Genomic DNA, 22699 nt, shown 5'->3' on the forward strand with positions numbered 1-22699 from the left:
GTATCTGTTCTTATAAGGGTAGGCCAGACACTTAAATGTCTGGTAAGTTCAACATTGACTTGTGAGGGTGAAGTGACAGCTATAATGAATTTTTGCTTTTAGCTCAAAGGACAAATGAGTTGAGAGAATATTAGATTTTTTAAAAAACTGTCTTTAGAACTTGACTGGGGAAATGGTAATTAAACATGAAGGGCCTTTGGGATTTGGCTGGATGATACAGTAACAGGGAAGAATGGGCTTCAAGTTAAGTAGGGAGGACCGAATGAACTAGTGTTTGAGGAACATCAAGGATATAGTCAGAAAGTCAGATCAGTGGGCAAGTTTTCAAAATTCTCTTCATACAGTTGCCAGAGGCCTTTATGACATGTTAACTAAGAGGCTTATTATTTTTAGAACTTCCTCATTTCTCAAACGCTTTTTAAGTCTTTTATGAAAAGAGATATCATGTTGTGTTGTTAAGAAATAATAAAAGGGCCAGGCACAGTGGCTCACGCCTGTAATCACGCCTCAGCACTTTTGGGAGGCTGAGGCAGGTGGATCATCTAAGGTTGGGAGTTCGAGACCAGCCTGACCAACGTGGAAAAACCCTGTCTCTACTAAAAATACAAAATTAGCCAGGCGTGGTGGCACACACCTGTAATCCCAGCTACTCCGGAGGCTGAGGCAGGACAATCACTTGAACCCGGGAGGCAGAGGTTGCGGTGAGCCGAGATCACGCCACTGCACTCCAGCCTGGGCAACAAGAGTGAAACTCCGTCACACACACACACATACACACAAAGAGATAATAAAACATCTCAGTCTCTGACATTTGTGAAATATCACACTTGTTGAGTGCCCACTGTGGGTATAATTTTATTCTGGGTTTTCTCAACTGAAGAATTCAGGTTTAAAATTCAGAACACCTCTAGAAATACAGAAAAATGTCTATTTCTCAAATGGAGATATCAATAGCAACTACCTATAAAATAGCTCTCCCTCAAAAAAGGTCGTTCATTAAAAACAAGTACAAAAGACAGCATCCTTTTTCAGCAGTAGGAACCCACAAGATCTTGTTCTTTGATTACAGGATTGAAAAATTCACATTTGTACACCTAGCACTGATTTCAGATTCGTAGTAATGCCATCTATAAAAATTACAATTTCACATTTCAGAGGCCTGCCAACCTGGATATCTATGCTTTAAAAAAAAAAACTATCAAAAGCAAGTAAGGAAAATATAGCTTGTCTTTAACACATTTCTAAGGTATTATGTAAAGGAAAATAAAAATTGTTTCATAGAGGTTTCTACTTCTTCCAGATCAAATTAATAAAGTCTCTCTTAATCTCAGCCTTTTAAAATCTCAATAGTAGGAAAAGACGCATTTACCCTAGCAATACCTGAACATTTCACTTATTAAGGTTTTAAATGAATTGGAAAGGCATATATTAGTAATTAGTGGTAAATCTTAGACACCAAAAATTTAAAGGGAAAATAGTACCAAAAGTGTAGCTGTTACCAAAAAACTACAACACTGTAACTACCCCAAATAAAATAATGAAGCACATACTTCCAAAAACCATCACCATAATCCAGCAAGTTCCAAAGTGATCCCTGAATTTACCTACTCATCTGTCATGAATGTTTATGTTTCTCTATGTCTACTGGATCAAGGAACCTTAATTCTTTTTCAGTATATTTTATGTGAAGAGTAGACAATTGTTACTCAGAATTGGGCCTTTCATCATTTCACTAGTGGTCCCTAACTCCATTAAAATAAATAAATATATATGGGGGGGTGGGGAAGCTAATGGGGAAGACGATGAGAAAAAAAGAGTTAGTTGAATCATATTTACCTTATGTGAGACCTAAAGTTTGCCAAATTCAATGCTGAAATCTGAATAGGTGTATAAAAAGAGTTGTTACTCTCTCCTTCATATGTACACCCCATTTCTTGAAAGAAAAACCTTAAATACATTTCTAGGCTAAGGATTTAAAGCTGCCAAACTACCATTGTACAAGAGGCTGAACAGACAGTAGGCAGAGTGACCAGTTTCTAAACTTTGCCCTCAAGGGATACAGGTTCAGACACATCAACCAAGCTTGAGGCAACAATTCAGAACTGGTGATACCAGCCTTTGTAACCAGAAGGCAACTGTTTTTCTGAAACTTCAGAAATATTCAAGCTGGGAAGGGTGAAATTTGTCTTTAAAAAGGAATATTCAAAAACTTCTGATCATATTAAGACAGAATACAGGCAGAGTAACACTGTAGTGCTGTTGGTATACCTTTTTAAACCAAATTTATTTCTCTTCCTTGCTTACTAACTGACTCCTGCCCCACAGAAGGAGATTACATAGAAACAGTCTTTATACTAATCTATGTTATGGTTTTGCTGTGCTATTTTTTTTTTTTTTGGTCTAAGTAAGGTATTAGGGCTCGTGTTTACAAAAGTAAATGAAAGGATCAAATAACATGATTAATACATTTTATTACAAAGGTTTTAGAAGATGAAGGGCAGAGCTAACAAATTATCTTAATTGTTAAAAACCAAAAAGTTGGAGAATTTTTTTTAAATTAATAGATACCAAAATAGCTTTTAGGAAGAAGACAGCTTAATAGTCTCTTAAATTGCTGAAGAGAGAAAAAGAAAGCTTAAGATCTGGAGGATAAAAGTTATATCAAAAACATGCTAAAGAATACATTAAAACAAACAAAAAGGAATGAGGAAAAAATAAACTTTGCCTTAGAAGTTAAATCCTATCATAAATGAACATCATTTCTGAAGGACTATGGCCCACTTCAACACTCAAACAAAAAAAACCTCATTGCTAAAACAGCTTCAACATTCCTTTGGAGTTTGGTGTTAAAGAATTTATCCTGCAAATACGGTAGACACGAAACACATCCTGAAGAGACTCAGAATATCTGCAAACATAAAACTGCTTCTCTAAATTGCATTTACTGGCCTTCAATCCAGTAGAGTAGGGTTCAGCTATGACATGAAGTGTGTCATCCTGGGGAGGGAGAGCAATTTGAAGAAAAAGGGCACTTTGCTATAGTTAATTCATGTGGCTATAATAGTCTACAAGTTTCTCCTCAATGCCGAATATCTACTAAGAATTTTAAAAAGCATATGAAACTTTCTATTTCCAAGAATTCATGTGATAAAGGGTAATCATCACAGAGTTTACATATGCTCAGTTTTCTTAAAGCCATAGATTTTATTCCAGAAAGGAGAAAGTACATGGCATTAATAAACCACACATGCCATGAATTTTAGAACACTAAATTATTTTTCTCTGGCTTATCGACCAGTTATATCCATGGGCTGCAAATTATATCCATGACAAAATTGATAACATTTTGCAACATGTCAAAGAAAGACCAACATTTTTGCCTGAGTGTCCCACTAATCTTTATCTAGAGTTATTATTCTTGGACTTTCTACAAAAGTTTCTTTTCAAATAATTTATGAATTACAACAACTGGAAAGAATACTGTGAGGACCTGAATACTTCAATCAAACACTGAAGGCAACAATCTTCCTCTTTAAACCATCTCTCCTGCCTGAATTTTTATATACTAAAATAACCCCACTCCTTCATTTCTGCAGGAGTAGCCAGAATAAGGTGGCATTCCTTGGCCGTCACAAGTCCCAGGTCAAAACGTCTCCATTCTTCAATGTTCTAACAAAGGCTTCTGGCCCTGCAGCTCATGCCTGTGTGATTCAATCTTGTTCTCAATGAGAGAGATCTCTAGTACAGGTAAGAGTAGCTGAAAGGCGTCCTGGATGTAGGAGGCACTGTTTGATGCCTGCCAGGATTGAAAAAACAAGAAAAAGAAAATATTAGTTATTTAAAAGAGAAGACATACTGTAAGACAACAAGGGAACAGATTAATTTTTGTAATCTAACTGAATTCATAGCCTGGCAAATAAGAGCAGTGACTTGGCCATTTTGGTAAACTCTATTATAGGGAGAAGAATCTAGCTCTTAAGATGATATGAGCACCAAAAGAGAACGTCAGCATTTTGTCCAACTTGCCCATCAGAAATGGTAGCTGTTTTTTGGCAACCTGCTCAGACTTGGCATTCAAAGCTTATGTATTCCTTTATTCAGTGGGGTAGATTCTGTCATGATGTTGTGGTCAATTACTGAAAGAGGCTTTCAGAAGGCTATAAATCCTACACCTATAGAATTTCTACCCCATTATGATAGCTCTTTTTCCATGGACTCAATGCCATCAGTGAGCACAATAACTGCTCACACACATAAACAAAGAATACTGCTTTCAAAGATGACAGTATAGACATATTTCTATCTTGAACAACATTTTTCAGAAGTGCTAGAGAATCATTACCCTCAGTTTGCTGGACTTCATTTATACTGAAAAGCCCTCACCTTTCAAAACAATATCAACAGAGAGCTCATTACATTAAGATAAAAATGTATAATTTCAAAGACAAGAGTGTTTCAAATCTGTATGCAAAAAAAAATCCACTAAAAATAATCTCATATCAAGTGAGATTACCTTTTTAAAATTTATCAATGGCAAGTACTCCTATTTAAAATTCAGTGTGACACTTAATACTCAATTTCCCACACAAAAGGGACCTCAGATATCGTCCAGTAAATCGCGTATGTTGCATATGAAAATAAGGAAGTTTGTCAGAGTCACACAACAAATCAAGGAAGATCCAGGGCAACATGGGGCTCCTGGTTTACAAAGTCCTTTCTACTGCACCACTCTGCCATTTACTAAATCACAAACTTATATTTTTAAAAATTATTAAAATGATCAAAATAGTTTCCCTGACTACTCGATTAAAACTGTGTAATTAAAGAATTAAAATCATTTCCTTGATGGTAATGTCAAAAGAATTTAAAACTAGAGAAAAGTTTGGCAGTTAAAACATTTCTTCAATTAACATCTAAAACTTAACTATCAAATACATTTTCTCCCCCCAGACTTACATAAACATGTTTTAAACAAATCATCAAAAAGTCTATGTTGTTTGCACAGTTAGTTTACAAGGTAGAGTTCTTAAAACATGGAATCCAGAAAACATCACATAGGGAGGTAATATAATCAGTCACAGGATCCTCTTTTCCATTGACTTAAACCATCTACCTTCTCAAATCTAATGGAATGATGAGGATAATGTAAACACTACCTTTCTGACAAAACAAAGCATGATTTCCTGGCAAGGAAATGACAAAATGTTTTGTTTTGTAACAAACCTCTGCATAAACTTTAGTCCTTTAGGAAGCAGTGCTTACCTGTTTCTAATTTTCAGCCCTTCATGTTTACCAGCTGGTATTCAGAAGGTGTTTCATTACTGTGAACTGTCCATTAAGCTGTCAAGGATTAGTACTAAGGAATGACAGTCTATTGCTTCTTCCAGTACCCTGCAGCTTCAACTGTATGCTTTGTAATTAATAAGGAAGGAATACACATCAAATATACACTATTTTGGTCATGTCTACATCAATATGGCTAAACTACCAATATGGTGAAAAAAATTAAAAAGCCAAAAACAAAAGGCTTCAGAAGAGTTAATTAGTACGTAATACCTTTGGAGTCAGAGACTTAAAAACAATTACTACTAACCTCTAAAAATACTGCAGTGATTAATGGGTTAAGGACGTCTGCCATTTCTTCGACCTGGAATAAAGAATACATTTTTAAGTGAGCAGAGTAGGTTAAATAACAGTAAGTGGAGTACGATCACACTTTAAAACACACACACACACCCGTACATAAATAGTAAATATAAGCATAGAAGTCTGGACTGAGAGCAAAATGTCATCTTTAGAAAGTGAAATTGTAAGTGTTTTAAACTTCCTTCTTAATATCTTTCTGTGCTATCCATATTGACAGTGTATTGCTTTATACCTTTTTATTGACTTTAAAAAGTATCTTCATTTGACCACAAAACCTTAGAACCATTTTAAAACAAAATATGTAGATATGGAACATGTGCTCAAAAAATTCAAGGGTCTTTAACACAGGCCGTTTAGAAAAGTCTTATAAATAAATAATGTAAATTTAATACTTGTATGTGTCAGCATCTTATAGTTGATATGCTGGCTTAAAGTATCTTTATGGAACACACAGAAAGATTTGGCCTTATAAGATTAACTTCAGGAAACCCAGATCCTCTTGTCAAGAAAATATTACAGGGAAAAGTGAAGCTGTACCAAAAGATTATCCTTTACAGGAATAATCTAAACTCAAATTTTAAAAAATTAACTTAGGCCATGGTCTTAATTAAAACAAATGTAATGTTCATGACTAGGGCTTTAAAATAAACAAATACATAAAATTTAAGAACCCACAGTAATTTTGCTGCTACACTGAGACTGATATACTTACTATAAAGTAATTTTCATTTGCTTGCTTAAAATGTCCTTGATTTTATCCTAACTCATTATTACTGGTTTCTCAATCATCTTCCATAGCTCATACATCTTCATAAATTTTTACAATTCCAATTTTTAAAATCCCCAAAAGACTTTAGCTTTAACTACATCTCTCCAACTAGCTGGCAACTGCATACTGTGAGCACTGCCATAGTCTAAGTACAGAGTTGCTCTTTAAAACCAGAGTCAAAATCTGAAGTTTGAATTTTATCAAGGTCTATATTTCCATTATAGGTCTCAGAAGATAGCATAAAAAATACTGAAAACTTCATAAACAGAAGAGAACAAAAATTAATTAGAATTAGACATAGACAAGCTGATCCTAAAAGTCATATGAAAATGCACAAGGCCCAAAGCAGTCAAAAAATCTTGAAAATAAGAACAAAGTTGGAGGACTTACACTTCTTGATTCCAAACCTACTACAAAACTACAATATCATGACGATATGATACTGGCATTCGGATAAACATACAAATTAATGGACTAAAAATCAGAGTCCAGAAATAAATCCATATATCTATGGCCAACTGATTCTCAACAAAGGAGCCAAGACAATTTAATGGAGGAAAGAACAGTCTTTTCAACACATAGTACTGGAACAAATGGATATCCATATGCAAAAGCATGAAGTAGGGCCCCCTACCTTACTTACACCATACACAAAAATTAACTCAAAATGGATCACAGACATAAATGTAAGGGCTACAACCAAACTTTTAGAAGAAAACAGAGGAGTAAAACTTCACTGCAAAGGACACGATCAAAAAAGCGAAATGACAACTCATGGACTTGGAGAAATACGTTCCCATCAAAAATCTGATAAGAAACTTGTACTAGGAAAATTAAAAAAAAAAAAAAAACCTCCTACAAGTAATAACAAAAACACAAACAACCCAAGTTTTAAAACAAGCAAACTGCTGAAATAGATATTTCTCCAGAGAAGCCAAACAAATAGCCAACCAGCACCTTAAAAGATGTTCAACATTGCCTGGGCACGGTGGCTCACACCTGTAATCCCATCACTTTAGGAGGCCAACGCAGGTGGATCACCTGAGGTCGGGAGTTCGAGACCAGCTTGGCCAACATGGTGAAACCCTGTCTCTACTAAAAATATAAAAATTGGCTGGGCATGGTGGCAGGTGCCTGTAATCCCAGCTACTTGGGAGGCACCCAGGAGGCGGAGGTTGATGACTGAATCGCCACTTCACTCACATGAGGACAAACAAATCTGCCTCAAAAAAAAAAAAAAAAAAAAAAAAAAAAAAAAAAAGAAAGAAAGAAAGAAAGAAAGAAAGAAAAAAGATGTACATTAGGGAAATGTAAATCAAAACCACAATGAGATACTATTTCATACCCACTAGGATGGCTAAAATAAAAACAAACAATAATAAGTATTAGCAAGGATATGGAGAAACTGGAACCCTTACACACTGCTGGTGAGAATGTAAAACTGAGCAGCCAATTTGGAAAACAGTTTGGTAATTTCTTAATGACCCATATCACCCATATGGCCCAGCAATTCCACTCCTAGCTATCTACCCAAGAGAAATGGAAACATATTCACATAAAAACATACATGCATGTTCACAGCAACATTATTCATTATAGCCAAAAAGCAGAAATAATCCAAATGTCTATTAACTGATGAACAAATAAAATGTGATATATATCCATAAGACAGATTTTTTGGTAATAAAAAGTATTAATACATGCTGCAATGTGGATAAGCCTCAAAAACACTATGCTAAGTGAGTGAAACCAAACACAAAATACCACATATTGTTTAGTCCCATTTATGTGAAAGATGAAAAGCAGCCAAATCTATAGAGAGAGAAAGCAGATTCATGGTGCTTAGGGCTGGGGAAATGTGGAGTGAAAGGGAATGGGGATTGTACGAGTTTTGGGGAAGGCTCATGAAAATGTTTTAAAATTAGACTATGGAAATGGCTGCGCAACTCTGTAAATATACTAAAAACTAAAAACTATTGAATTGTACACTTAAAGTGAGCAAATTTTATGATATTTAAACTGCTAAAGAAACCAGACAAACATTATTGCAATAAGAGGCATGAATTCTTACCCCAGCAGTTGTTAGGCAGGTGGTGAACTCTTTAGACAGAGAGGACAACTCTTTACACAACACAATTGCCATCCTAGGAAAGAAAGGAAAAGTCAGAAACGTTTTTTCTTTTCTTTTTCCTTTTTTTTTAAAAAATAAGTTATACTTAACAATTGTCAGAAGAGAACAAATCACTCCTGGTACTAAGTGTGAAAGAAGAAAGCTTTTCAAGGGAGTAAATACAGTATCCCCCCTTATCTGTGGTTTCGCTTTCTGCAGTTTCAGTTACTCATGGTCAATAATGATCTGAAAATAATAAATAAAAAATTCCAGAAATAAATAAGTTTTTAATTGCACATCATCTTGAGTAGTGTGATGAAATCTCTCATTGTTTTCTCCATCCCACCCAGGACATGAATCATCCCTTTGTCCAGCATATCCACAGAACCCACTCATTAGTCAGCTATTAATATTAGCCATCTCAGTTATCAGACTGACTGTTGTGTTATCACAGTGCTTATGTTCAAGTAACCCTTATTTTACCTAATAATGGCCCCTGCTATGGTTTTGATATGTCCCCTCCAAAATTCATGTTGAAATTTGATTCCCGATATGGCAGTATTAGGAGGTGGGACCAAGTGGTAGGTGCCCTCATGAACAGATTAATGCAATACCACAGTAGTCAGTGAGTTCTCACTCTGGGGGAAATAAATTAGGTCCCAGAGAACACGTAGTTATAAAGCAAGTCCAGTCTTTCATGCAGGTCTCTTTGCACACACCCATTTGTCTTTCTGCTTCTTTACCATGTTGTGGAGCAGTACATGGCCCTCACCAGAAGTCAAGCAGATGCCACTGCTACGCTCTTGGACTTTCTAGCCACCAGAATCATGAGCCAAATAAGCCTATTTTCTTTGTAAATTACCCAGCCTCAGATACTCTGTTACAGTAACATTAAATGGGCTAAGGCAGCCCCTAAGCCCAAGAGTTGTGATGCTGGCAATTCAGATATGCCAAAGAGAAGCCATAATGTGCTTCCTTGAAGTGAAAAGGTGAAAGATCTTCACTTAGTAAGAAAAACAAAAATATATGCTGAGGGAGCTAAATCTACAATAAGAACGAATTTTCTACCCATAAAACTGTGAGGAGAAAGAAATCATGCTAGTTTTGCTGTTGCACCACTAACTGCAAAAGTTATAGTTACAGTGTGTGATATGTACTGAGTAAGATGAAAAAAGCAAACTACTCATCTGACAGGAGACTAATATCCAAAATATACAAGGAACTCAACAATAAAAGAAAATCTCATTAAAAAATGGGCAAAGGACATGAATAGACATTTCTCAAAAGAAGACATACAAATGACCAACAGATACACGAAAAAATGCTCAACATTACTGATGTATCAATCATCAGGAAAATGCAAATCAAGATCACAGTGAGCTATCATCTCACGCCAGTTAGAATGGCTATCATTATTAAAAAGACAAAAAACGGTTGGGCATGGTGGCTCATGCCTATAATCCCAGCACTTTGGGAGGTCAAGGCAGGTGGATCACTTGAGGTCAGGAGTTTGAGACCAGCCTGGCCAACATGGTGAAACCCTGTCTCTACTAAAATACAGAAATTAGCTGGGCGCAGTGTGCATGCTTGTAATCGCAGCTACTCAGGAGGCTGAGGCAGAAGAATCACTTGAACATAGGAGGCAGAGTCTGCAGTGAACGAGTTTGCGCCACTGCACTCCAGCCTGAGTGACACAGCAAGGCTCCATCTCAAAAAAAAAAAAAAAAAAAATATTGATGCTAGCAACAATTCCAAGAAAAGAGAATTCTTATACATTGTTAGAATGTAAATTAGTACAACCATTACGAAAAACAGTATGAAGATTTTTCAAAAAATAAAACGGAACTACCAAACTACTGGGTATTTAGCCAAAGGAAAATAAATAAATAAATTATATCAAAGGGATACCTGCACCTGCATGTTTATTGCAGCACTATTCACAATAGCAAAGATACGGAATTAACCTAAGTCAGCTGACAAATGGATAAAGAAAATGTGGTGTGTGTGCATGTGTGTGTGTGTGTGTCTATATATGTATATGTGTATATATATATGTGTGTGTGTATATATATGTGTATATACACACACACACACACACACACACACACACAATATAATGGAATATTATTCAGCTATTTAAAAAAAATGTCATTTGCAGCAGCACGGATAGAACTGCAGGTCATGAGGTTAAGTGAAACAAGCCAAGCACAGAAAGACAAACACCTCATGTTCTCACTCATATGTGGGAGCTAAAAAAACATGATCTTACGGAAATAGAGAACAGAACAATTGTGATACCAGAAATGGGGAAAGGTGGGTGGGTGAGTGGGCGGGGATGAAGAGAAGTTGGTTAATGAGTACAAACATACAGTTAGATAGAAAAAAATAAATTCTAATGTTTGATAGCAGAATAGGGTGACTATATTTAGCAATAATATTTTGTATATTTCAAAGTAATGTAGAACACTTGAAATGATACCAACATATAGACATAATAAATACTCAAGGTGATGAATATCCCAAATACTCTGACTTCATCATTATACATTCTATGCATGTAACACTCACATGTATCCCATATATATATTATGTATCAGTAAAATATTTTTTAAAAACACGGAAAAGGCATTAAATTTGTGGGTGGAAGACATGAATGGAAATGTGTTCCAAATAACGGCAATCAAGTTTGGTACTATCCACAGTTTCAGGAATCCACTAGTGGTTTAAAACATAACCCATATAGATAAGGGGGTACTACTGTATGCCTAAATCAGCCACCTGATGTATAAGAAGACCCATCTGAGCAGGCACTCATGCTACATAAAAAGGAAGTTCAGTCCTTAGAAAAACATTTCTCTACAAAATCCTCTAGAAAGCAGTATATGTTCAAGTTAAATCAAATAGAAAATAATTAAAATACGTTTTAAGGAGACGTCATACTCAAAAGACCCTATATTCCATTTAGAAAAGTTAAAATATGTATTAATGCTAAGAATCTCAGTTCTTAATAATAGTTACTAGTTACTGGGTGCTAATTATATGCCAGGCACCATGCTAAGGGATTTACATGTATCATTTCTAATTTGTACAACAACTCCAAAAGTAAGTGATTAGTCCATCTTTAATAATAGTTACCTAAAGTCTTGTGTTGCCAGATTTTATTTACTTAAAGTCTTTCAGGCAATGGGAACATATCAGTGAACTAGAAAAGTCCCAGTTTTCATGGATTTCAACTTACTTGCTAAATTAAGGATGAGACTACATACATATACATATATACACACACACGTATACATATACACGCATATATATTCATATACATATAAGTACTACGTGGTGATATAAGCTAAGAAAATAAAGCAGAGTAAAAGGACAGAGAATGGTGGAAGTTGCTATTTTAGACTTTGTGGTGAGGGAAGGCTTTTCTAAAAAGGTGGCATTTGAGTAGACTTGAATTCAGAGAGGGAGTGAACCCCATTTCAAAGAACATTCCAAGTAGCAGAAATAGCCTCTTTTGTACAGAACAGGCTCCTTTTAGGGTTGTGAGTTTCTCATCCTTAAGGATGTTCAAGAAGACAAATGAGCCCCCTATTATGGGATGCTGTAGTGGGATGGTGATGGTGCAAGTAAAGAGGAAGTCTGCAGAAGACTGACAGCCCCTCCTAGTTCTAACAATGGGCACTCTCATACATTTGTTTCCAATGAAAACTCTCATTATTTTAATGAAGACATTTGCTTAGAAACTACTGGGCCTTTTCTTCCCTACCTATGATTATCTATACTATTTTTGAAAATTTTTTGTACAAATCAGCAATATAATGAGAAAAAAAGAATGGGTTCAGGACACTCGGTCAGACCTGAGTCTAAATCCCAGGCCATACAACACAGTCAGATTACTTAACTCCTCTAGTTTGCATTTCCTCATGATTAAAACTGGACTAATCACTTACTTTTGGAGTTATAAAAATTAGAAATTATACATGCAAATCCCTTAGCACGGCACTTGGCATGGTATAAAATTAGCACTCAATAATAACTATTATTAAGAACTGAGGTTCTTAGAACTCTTCTCTGTTTTCACTTATACCAAATTCCGTTCCTATTAAAACTAATCTGTAAAGAAATAGTTTTCAGAGCATGAGTTGGTTAATAAAAAGGGCAGATTTATAATGTTGATTTATCATGGTTCAATGAAAAGAAAAAAACAACTAAAATGAACAAACCATCTAATATGTGGATGGGTGTGACGTGAATGGTTTCTTGAGAGAGACGTTTATAAAACTTCGGAAACAGGCCAAGAAAACTCCTGCAATTTGCGTCATTTAGAGGAATTCTCATTACACTTACTGGGAAAGAGTTTGGCTCCTTTCTATGGCTGTCACTTCCTGCTTCCTGCCATGCAGAACCAATGCAGCTGTTTTGTGGAATAGTTCAATTGAGCAGGCAGTCAGTTCAGCTAGGCTCCGGATTGCAAACGCATGGATATCCTGGATGGAAAAACAAAACAAAGCATAGCAAAACAAAACATTTGGTGGAAAGATACCACCTTACTTCTCTCATACTACAGGATTTGTAGCAGAGACTAATAGTTGCCTTCCAATAAAGAGTGTCTTCTTCTTCCACAGTAGTGATGTAATTTTACAGCTGGGCTCCCCTGAAGTCAGGTGTGACCAAGTAACTAAGTTTTGGCCAAATGATTTAGATAACAAGTGTCAGGTGGCAGTTTCTGGGAACCTTCCTCATGACAAAACACATGTGCATCCTTTCTCTTTTTTTTTCTTCACTCCTCCTTTAATCTTATAGTCTGGATCTAAGCTGCTACAATCCTAGATCACAAGGTTGAAATTATGGATAGCAGTGTAAAAATAGGAGCCTGGGTCCCTGATTGTGATACGTTTCAAATCTACTAAAACAAACAAAAAAGCCTTAGTTGCTTTGGCTACCTCTATTGAATTTTTGTTGACTTGCTCAGTATTTTCTGCTTCTGACTGTTTTTCTCCTTCTTCATTCTCTGCTAATGGCTTGGTCAGAGACTTCCTGATCCATTCGTGGGCGGTATTTCTTGCCTAAATAAGAAAAATATTGGCCATCAACAATTCAATTCAGTTTACCAAAATCACTGTGCACCTACCAGGAACACAATAGCATCCTAGAAGTAAGGGCTCCTGTTCTTACCTGAACATACCATCTAGCTTTTCAGTCCTTATCCTACTAGTCTCAGCAATACTTGTCACTGTGGTCCATAATTCCTTTTTGAAATTCTCTAATTGGTAGTTTTTTTTGTTTTTTTTTTTTTTTTGAGATGGAGTTTCGCTCTTGTCACCCAGGCTGGAGTGCAATGGCACAATCTTGGCTCACTGCAACCTCTGCCTCCTGAGTCCAAGTGATTCTCCTGCCTCAGCCTCCCGAGTAGCTGGGATTACAGGCGCCCACCACCACGCCCGGCCAATTTTTGTGTCTTTAGTAGAGACGGGATTTCGCTAGGTTGACCAAGCTGGTCTCAAACTCCTGACCTCAGGTGATCCCCTGCCTCAGCCTCCCAAAGTGCTGGGATTACAGGCATGAGCCACTGCACCCGGCCTCTAATCAGCTTTTTGAAAAACCAAGGTATAATTTACATACAGTAAAGTGCACAAATCTTCAGAGTATGGCTTAAGAAATGTTTATATGTGTATATGCCTGTGAAACTGTGATCAAGATATAGAATATTTCCTCATCCCTAGAAGGTCCCTTCATGTCCCTCCCTTCCTAGCCAATACTATTCAAACCATGTCCCCCTCCTCCTGCCCAAAGACAACCCCTCTTCTGCTCACTATAAATAATTTTTCCTAATCTTAAAATGCATAAAAACAGAAATATAAGTTCATTCTAATTTGTGTCTGGCTTAAGCACAACATAATGTCTGATTTATCCGTGTTGTTGCATGTATTAGTTCATTCATATTAACTGCTGTGTAGTATTTCATTTTATATACAGTCATGCACCACATAATGATGTTTGGGTCAACAACAGACCACATATATAATGGTGGTCCTGTAAGACTGTAATACCATATTTTTACTGTACGTTTTCTATACCATTGTGTTGCAACTGCCTACAGTATTCAGTACTGTAACATGCTGTACGGTTTTGTACAAGAGCAATAGGTTAAACAATATAGCCTAGGTGCGTAACAGGATACATCAGCTAGGTTTGTGTAAGTACACTCTCTGACTCTGATATTCGCCCAATGACAAAACGGCCTAATGATGCAGTTCTCATAACATATCCTCATCATTAAGCAATGCATGATTGTATATATCACAATTTATCCATTCTCCTGATAATGAATCTAGTTTTCTTTGGTTTTTGTAACCTCAACTTTCTTCTGTTCTCCTCTGACCTTTATGATCATTTCTCCTCAGTATCTTTTATATATTGATCCTAATTGGCCAGTCTCTTAAACACCAATATTATTTGGAGGTCTAGACTTCACTCTTTGTCTCATCCTATTCCCTCTCCATCCATCCTATGCCAGTGGTTTTAACTATCCTCAGCCTGCTGTTGACTCTTAGATCCTTATTTCTAGCCCTGACCTCTCCTGAAAACTTATTCCAAATGCCTGCTAGACAAAATACTCGGCAGGCATCACACATACAACAAGTAAAAACTTTGAACTCATTGTCTTTCTCTTCTTACCCCCAAATTTTTCAATCTCTTTTATTTCCCAAAGTTTTAGAGGTGCCACCAGGTACCAGTCACCTGAGCCAAAATATAGGGGCCATCTTAGATTTTTTTCCTCTCCAACCCATCACCAAGATGGTCTGATTTTATCCAAGCCCCTCATCATCCTCTTCCCGTCTTCCTCCTCCCTATTACCACTAGAGTTTAGATCCACTTCATGACTGGTCTCTCTGCTTCTGATCTGTTTATCTTAAATCTATCTTCCATAATGCTACCAGTGATCTGTCTTAAGCCCAGGGCTGACCATTCCTCTTTCCTTCAATGGCTCCTCATCAACTAGATCATGTTCTTTATATGATGTAACAGGTCTCCATGACCTAGACCCCACCTACTTTTCCAGCCTCATCTCTTATCATTTTCCACTTTATCTTCTGGTAAGAATGACCTCTACTGTACTTGTTCTTTCCATCCTCTACCCAGACATCATCTCTTTCAGGTAACTTAAATTCAGAACTTAATCAAATATAGTAGAATTATCTGTTTCCTAACTAAACTATGTGTTATAGGATAGCTAGAGAGTGTTTTATTTGGCTTTGCATACCCAGTGTCCAGCACACTGTGAAAAACATCTACTGTTTTGGATATGGATATGACCAGTATCCACATCTCCTTTCTTTTGGTGGCAGGTTCTAGATTCTCCTTAGTTCATGTGACCTGGGTGCAGCTGCTTCCATCTTTTGGCTCCAAAAGTTGGCAAACCATTCAGATTTAGCTACTGAGAATACTAATACCCCTGTCCACACAGTAAGCGGTTCATAGATTAAAACGTAACCCAGTCAGATCAATGGACATCAGTCCCAGGACATCAGATAAAATTATCAGCAAAAAGAAGTGTTCTTTCAGTAGGAGTTACTGAAATGGAAAAAAGTCACCCACCCTGAAGCTGCCAATGGTCATTTTACCACCATATGGAAAAGCTTCCCTAAGAATGCAGCCAGAACAAAAGGAAGCAAGCCGAAAGACACAGATAGGGATAGAGATAGGTCCCTGAAGAGAGCCATGCCTGAAGCCAGTTCTGCTCCTTGATTTTCTATTTTCTTGAGCTACTGAATTCCCCTCTTTTAAATTAGTTTCTGTTATTTTTTAAGTTTCTTGAGTTTCTGTCATTTGCAAGTGAAAGAGTCCTGGTTTCTCAGAAACTGTTTATTACCATCTACTTTATTAACTTTACATACACAGAATGTGTTCAAAGCTGTCATGAGGTAATAGGCATCCAGAAAAGACTTTGAGAGTCATTCTAACTGAGAAACACAGGTTTTATTACACATACAGTACTGGAGTTAGGCCTTGAAGGATCAGTAAGTGGGGCTACACCCAAGGCTACCGGAATGAGCTAAAGCAGACCTGTGTTCCCAGAATTTCACTGTAGGGTTCTTTCCCTATATCCTCCCACAAAAACATTCAGGAACAATCTAGCTCTGATCTATACCTTCCCATTACTTAAGCATTAACCTCTCAAATTCAAAACACCAAACAGCATGAACTATATAAAGGTTTGGAAACAGAAAAATGCAAAGTGTGTAGGCAAACAGTGAGATATCTAGCAAGACCAAAATATACGATACAGGCATTTTACTCATTCACTCATTTATTGCAAATATGTACTAACACTGTGCCAGTGCTGGGGATTCAATGGTGAATAATACAAACTAGGAGCCTGCTCTTCTCTCTCCTAATGAGGCAATTAGCAAGCAAACAAACAAAAACATACATAAAGAAAATAAAATGGAGTAATGGTGAGTATGGGTAGAAGGTGGCTTGAGTTTGGGTGGTCAGGAAGGGTCTCTGAAAAGTTATGTTTCAGCTGAAATCTGAAGGAATTGGCCATACAAATAGTCAGGCAAAGAGAGTTGTAAGCACAGGGAAATCAGCTTGGTACACCTGAGAAACAGAACAAAGGCCAGTAAGGAAGAATATAGAGGATGGGGAGTGTGACAGAAAATTAAGTTGGAGTAGTGAGATTTACAGAAGAGAACACTGAGAGATGAGGCTGGAAAGAATCATAACAGTTGACTAATAATACAAACAGTATGTTAAATTCTTTGCAATATCTTTGAAGAGACAAAATGAGTAAAAAAATGGATTAATTTATCTAAGATTTAAAAAGAAAAATGGAGGCCGGGCGCGGTGGCTCACGCTTGTAATCCCAGCACTTTGGGAGGCCGAGGCGGGCGGATCACGAGGTCAGGAGATCGAGACCACGGTGAAACCCCGTCTCTACTAAAAATACAAAAAAATTAGCCGGGCGTGGTGGCGGGCGCCTGTAGTCCCAGCTACTTGGAGAGGCTGAGGCAGGAGAATGGCGTGAACCCGGGAGGCGGAGCTTGCAGTGAGCCGAGGTTGCGCCACTGCACTCCAGCCTGGGCGACAAAGCGAGAATCCGACTGAATAAATTAACTAAGATTTAAAAAGAAAAATGGAGAGTGACAGACCATATAAAAGAAAAAACTGATACCATAAATTTAATATAGCCAAAGGATTTTTTTTTTTTTTTTTTTTTTTTTTTTATATGGAGTCTCTGTCACCCAGGCTGGAGTGCAGTGGCATGATCTCAGCTCACTGCAACCTCTGACGCACTGGTTCAAGCTATTCTCCTGCCTCAGCCTCCCGAGTAGCTGGGATTACAGGCACCTGCCACTGCGCCTGACTAATTTTTGTAGTTTTAATAGAGACAGAGTTTCACCATCTTGGCCAGGTTGGTCTTGAACTCCTGACTTCGTGATCTACCCATCTCAGCCTCCCAAAGTGCTGGGATTATAGGTGTGAGCCACCGCGCCTGGCCAGGAGATATTTTTGTAGGCACAGAGCATACCCAAAGTGACCTCTCTTGTAATAAATATATTAAGTGAAATCATCATGAACTATTGTGCCAACTCAAGGTAATTTATTATCCTTTTCCAAAATTATTAATATCATCCACGCCCACAACTCAGTCTGGAACTTCCCACTTGTTGAGATCTGCAGATCTCAAAAGGTACCTTTGAACTTGGCTTCTCCAAAAGCTTATTTATTTCCAACAGAAAAATAATGAGGCCCAGAGAAGAAAATGAATTTGTCCCAGGCCACACCACATGTGAGTATTAGAACAAGAATCAGAATCATAGAATCGTATTCCCGGACTCCTAATTCAGTGCTCTTTCCCCTACATCACAGCCTGCCATATAAATCTTTTGAGGGCCAATGGTTAAGGCCTTGATCCTTAATCAATCTACATCTTAAGTCTCAATGCCTAAAATTTAAACAATCTGAAGATTGCTTTCAGAGAATGGCGAGAACTGCCAGACAGATAAGGAGTTACTGGTCTTACAAAAATAATGTATTAATGTGATCTCTCATTAAGCATGTAAACTATGTCTTTTTCATGATTATTTCCCTAGCACCTAGCAAATTACTAAGCATAATAAAGGTTTATTGAACATATATATATATTTATTGAACAGCTACACGTAGAGGACATTGGGCTGTCTTCTGTGGAGCCATCAACAGTGAGCATTTATTTACTATGAGCCAGGCCCTTTGTAAGAGCTTTGTGTGTGTGAACACATTTAAACCTCACAGGAACCCTACATTATTACAACTCACCTCACAGATAGAAAAAAATGAGGTTCACAGAGGTCAAGTAATTTGCTAAAGGTCACACAGAAAGTAATACGTAGTAGAGCTGGAATTTTAAGGAATAGGTATGTACATATCCTGCCTTCAAGAAATTTAAGCTTCAGGATAGGAGGTAAGATACACATATTTTTTAAAAACTATGATAAATTTATAAAAATACCTATACACAAGGCTAAGTGAAAAAAGCAGAGCGCTAAAGAACAAATACAGTATGCTGACTTTTCCATCAGAGGAGATAAGAAAATATATCTGCTTATCTTTACAAAAAGAAACTCAGGAAAGATAAGCCAGAAACAAGAAAGATGAATACCTATAAAAACAGGAGAATGAAGTGGAAGGGAAGTGGGACGGAGAGACCTGAGTATATTTTTTGTGCAGTTTGATTTTTGGAAGCGTATTAATACTCTACATATTCAAAAATAAAATTAACATACAGGGCAGCAAATAAAACAATTTTTTGTAGGTTACTTTTACAGTACAGGTCAAGTATCCCTTATATGAAAATCCAAAATTCTCCAAAATTTGAAATTTTTTGAGTGCCAACATGATGCCACAAGTGAAAAATTCCACACCTGACCTCATGTGATGGGTTGTAGTCAAAATGAATTGAAAATTTTGTTTCATGCACAAATTTTTTTAAAATATTGTATAAAATTATCTTCAGACTATGTGTATAAGGTATACATGAATATAAATTCTGTGATTAGACTTGGATTGCATCCTCAAGATATAGCACTATATGCGTGTGTGTGTGTGTGTGTGTGTTTGTGTGTATTCATGTGTGTATGCAAATACTCCAAAATCCAAACAAAAATCTGAAATCTGAAACACTTCTCTGTTCCAAGCATTTTGGATAAGGGATACTCAATCTACAGTATAGGCAAGGCAATAAAACCATTTCAGATACATCTCATAATTAAGGAAATGTGCTAATATTGTTGGGAGACAAGGTTCCTACTGTAGAAGGGAGATACAAATGTGTAATGGGGAAAGGCAAGGAAAAACCCTGTAGGGATGGATTAAAATTGGAGTTATACTGTGTGTGAAGTCATGATTTCTAAAATACATATAGGTGTACATGTGCACATATGTATCTACATACATAACACATATAGGTGTATATGTACCTGAGTATATTTTCTAGCTCTGCTGACAGCCTAGGATCAAAGCCATGCCAGTGGCAATGAGTACACTTAGTACCCAGGTCTTGGTCTATAAAACCAAAAAGGAATGAATCATGCTTTCTCAAAGAAATGTCTGGTTGCGGGGCTGGGACACAGAAGGCATAAGATGAGTCTAGAATATCTTGTTATGCCAGAAAATAAGGAAGCGCCCAAAAATGATAGAGACATGCCACCTAGGAGCCAGCTTGAAAAGACAAATTTGAACATCAAAATAATTAAGAACAGTGATGAATTACAAGCCAATGGGGAAAAGCAGAACTCCATGAAAGCATACTGATAACAAATAAAAAAAGAACAAAATGGAGGAGAAAGCAGAGGTCATGACTATTCTAGAATGCTGAAAGCCAACTGGTAAATCTTCACATTAAATATTGGTGCCAGAATCATAAATAAATGCTAGATTTAGGAGAGAAATTATGATGAGTAGCAGAATATTTGTATGGTCTTACAGTATCTCCTCACAGAAAGTTTATTAGCAAGATAGGAAAATAAACTGTAACTCTACAGAAAGAAATCAGACAACACATCACCAATAAGGGGCAGATGGATATCATGTACCTTTAGATGTGATACCTGGGGCAGGACACACCATCACTTATGGAGCATTTTGGCCAGGAATGTATAAACTGACATTAATCATGAGAAAGCATTAGAGAAACTCCAAAGCTTGTTTTTCAAAAACGCCAACGTCATAAAAGACAAAAGGACAAAAAAAGGCTGAAGAACTATTTTAGATTAAAGGAAACTAAAAGTACACAGCAACTAAATACAATTCGTGATCATGTACTGGCTCCAGTGGTAGAGGAAAAAGTCTGATATTATTGGACATTATTGGGTCAACTGATGTAACTGAAATATGGAAAATAGATTACAACAAATTAGTACAACAAAAGTACTTATGTTAAATTTACTGAAGTTGATAGCTATATTGTGGTTATGTAAGGGAATATCCCTATCCTTAGCAGTCACATACTGAAACATTTAGAAGAGCAATAATGTTTACAATTTACTCTCAAGTAGTTACAAAAATAATCTGTGTTTATCTACATGTGTATACATGTATTTACACAGAGAAAGAACATATGTGAAAGCACAAATGTTTGAGCAAATGAGGTAAATATTAACAGTATAGGATTTGCATAAAAGGTATACAAATATTGTTTGTGCTACTCTTGTAACTTTTCTCTAAGTTTGATATTATTTCCAAAATAAAAAGCACTATAAGATCAAAAGTGCTTTAGTAAAGTGTTACAGTAGAGGTGAGGGAGATGAGCTGCCTGGGGATGATCTAAAAAAGCTTTCTCAGAGAATGCAGCATTTTCCATGGGCATAGGAGAGTGGGATAACACACCAAACATCATATTCCTTGTCCTGGGGGATGGAGACAAGGTGACTGGGTTGACTATGCAATAGCTCTCACCTCTCCCTGGCCAGGAAACAATGTGCACCTGCAGCTGACTGGTCCTGAAATGCTTCTCAAGATTGGTAGAAGTGGGTAAAGAGGTAGCAAGCAATCCATGACCCAGTGAACAGTGTCCCAAGAGCAGGCACTGGCTTATACTTGCCACAGAACCTCCCTACCCACTCTGAGCTTTGATTAAAGTCTCTCCACATTCCAGATATAAGAAAATAGTTCTGTAATCAGCACCAAAAATAAGGGCCTTGGTCATAATACTCTCTTATTTCCACATGCCAAATAGTCATTATCTGAGTCACTGGGCTCTGGGTAATGACAACCTCTAATCCCTATGGGCAAGGCCACATATCATCTCTAAATCATTCAGACCCCTGAGAACAGTGAGTCCTCAACAGAGGCTCACCCATTGGAATCATGAAGCTGGTCAGCACTGCCAACTTTTAATGACCAACACTGTAGACTAAATTAAGCTTTCAGATAAGCAAAGCATCCCAAATGAAAACAGGTGAGGATGGGACATGTGTTGTGGGGCAGATGTGGGTTCAACACACTAACCTGGAGGAGCAGAAGGCAAGTAGATGCAGAACCCAATTCTGGATATAATAAGAATATACCCTCGATTTTGGTGACACCTCTGCCAGGAATTTATAATCTTATGCTCTTTATCCACTACATTCTTACAAGTAAAATAATGAAAACCATCAAGAAGCAATAACTTACCCTGGCAAGTTTCTCTGGTTTGGAGGAAATGTGCAGCTGGGAAAACAGCTCTGTTATGTCCTTGGTAAAATCTTCATCCCCTAAAAAACCAAGTCCCATATAAAACACTCCAGAAAGACTGCTGAGGATCATGAGGTGGCAGGCAAGGAGGAAGAGGAGAGGAGTGGTAATAGCAGCAGCAGTAGTAGTAATAACAACAGTAGCAGCAGTAATGTACATGAGCATGGTGCTTTAGTGCTTATAGAATCCTTTTATGTATATTATATCAATAAATGCTTCAACGGACTTGAGAGAAAAGTGCCATTATTCCATGTTAGAGATGAAGTGATTAAGGCTTGAAGACATTAAGTGACTTCCCCAAGACTGCATAGCAAAGATTAGTAGTCAAACCTTAGTCTTCCTACTCCCAGTCCAAATCCTGTGCTGTGCTTTTTGCATTACATCCAGAGCATGAATATAGAAATGGTGACAGCATAGACTAAGCAAGTACTGTACATGCGCTTCCAAGAAAGTGG

At 37.1% G+C, this 22699-nt stretch overlaps 1 protein-coding gene across 6 annotated transcripts in view; it reads right to left on the reverse strand.

Annotated features, from left to right (window-relative positions):
• Positions 1-830: 830 nt before the first annotated feature.
• Positions 831-22699, reverse strand: part of FAM114A2 (family with sequence similarity 114 member A2) — a 46021-nt gene continuing 24152 nt past the window's right edge. For 3 of the 6 annotated variants that reach the window (XM_032158441.2, XM_032158442.2, XM_058440068.1), the window contains exons 10-15: positions 22185-22264; positions 13469-13591; positions 12873-13012; positions 8487-8559; positions 5594-5647; positions 841-3796 (exon numbers count right to left, since the gene is read on the reverse strand). In XM_032158441.2, coding sequence (XP_032014332.1) covers positions 3662-3796; positions 5594-5647; positions 8487-8559; positions 12873-13012; positions 13469-13591; positions 22185-22264 — 605 coding nt within the window. In that variant the 3' untranslated portion in view covers positions 841-3661. Of the gene's footprint in view, positions 3797-5593; positions 5648-8486; positions 8560-12872; positions 13013-13468; positions 13592-22184; positions 22265-22699 lie in introns of all 6 variants that reach the window. The other 3 variants (XM_032158440.2, XM_058440069.1, XM_058440070.1) reach the window with 2 other exon arrangements.

The sequence above is a fragment of the Hylobates moloch genome, unplaced genomic scaffold, assembly GCF_009828535.3.
Source record: "Hylobates moloch isolate HMO894 unplaced genomic scaffold, HMol_V3 SCAFFOLD_6, whole genome shotgun sequence".
NCBI lineage: Eukaryota > Metazoa > Chordata > Mammalia > Primates > Hylobatidae > Hylobates > Hylobates moloch.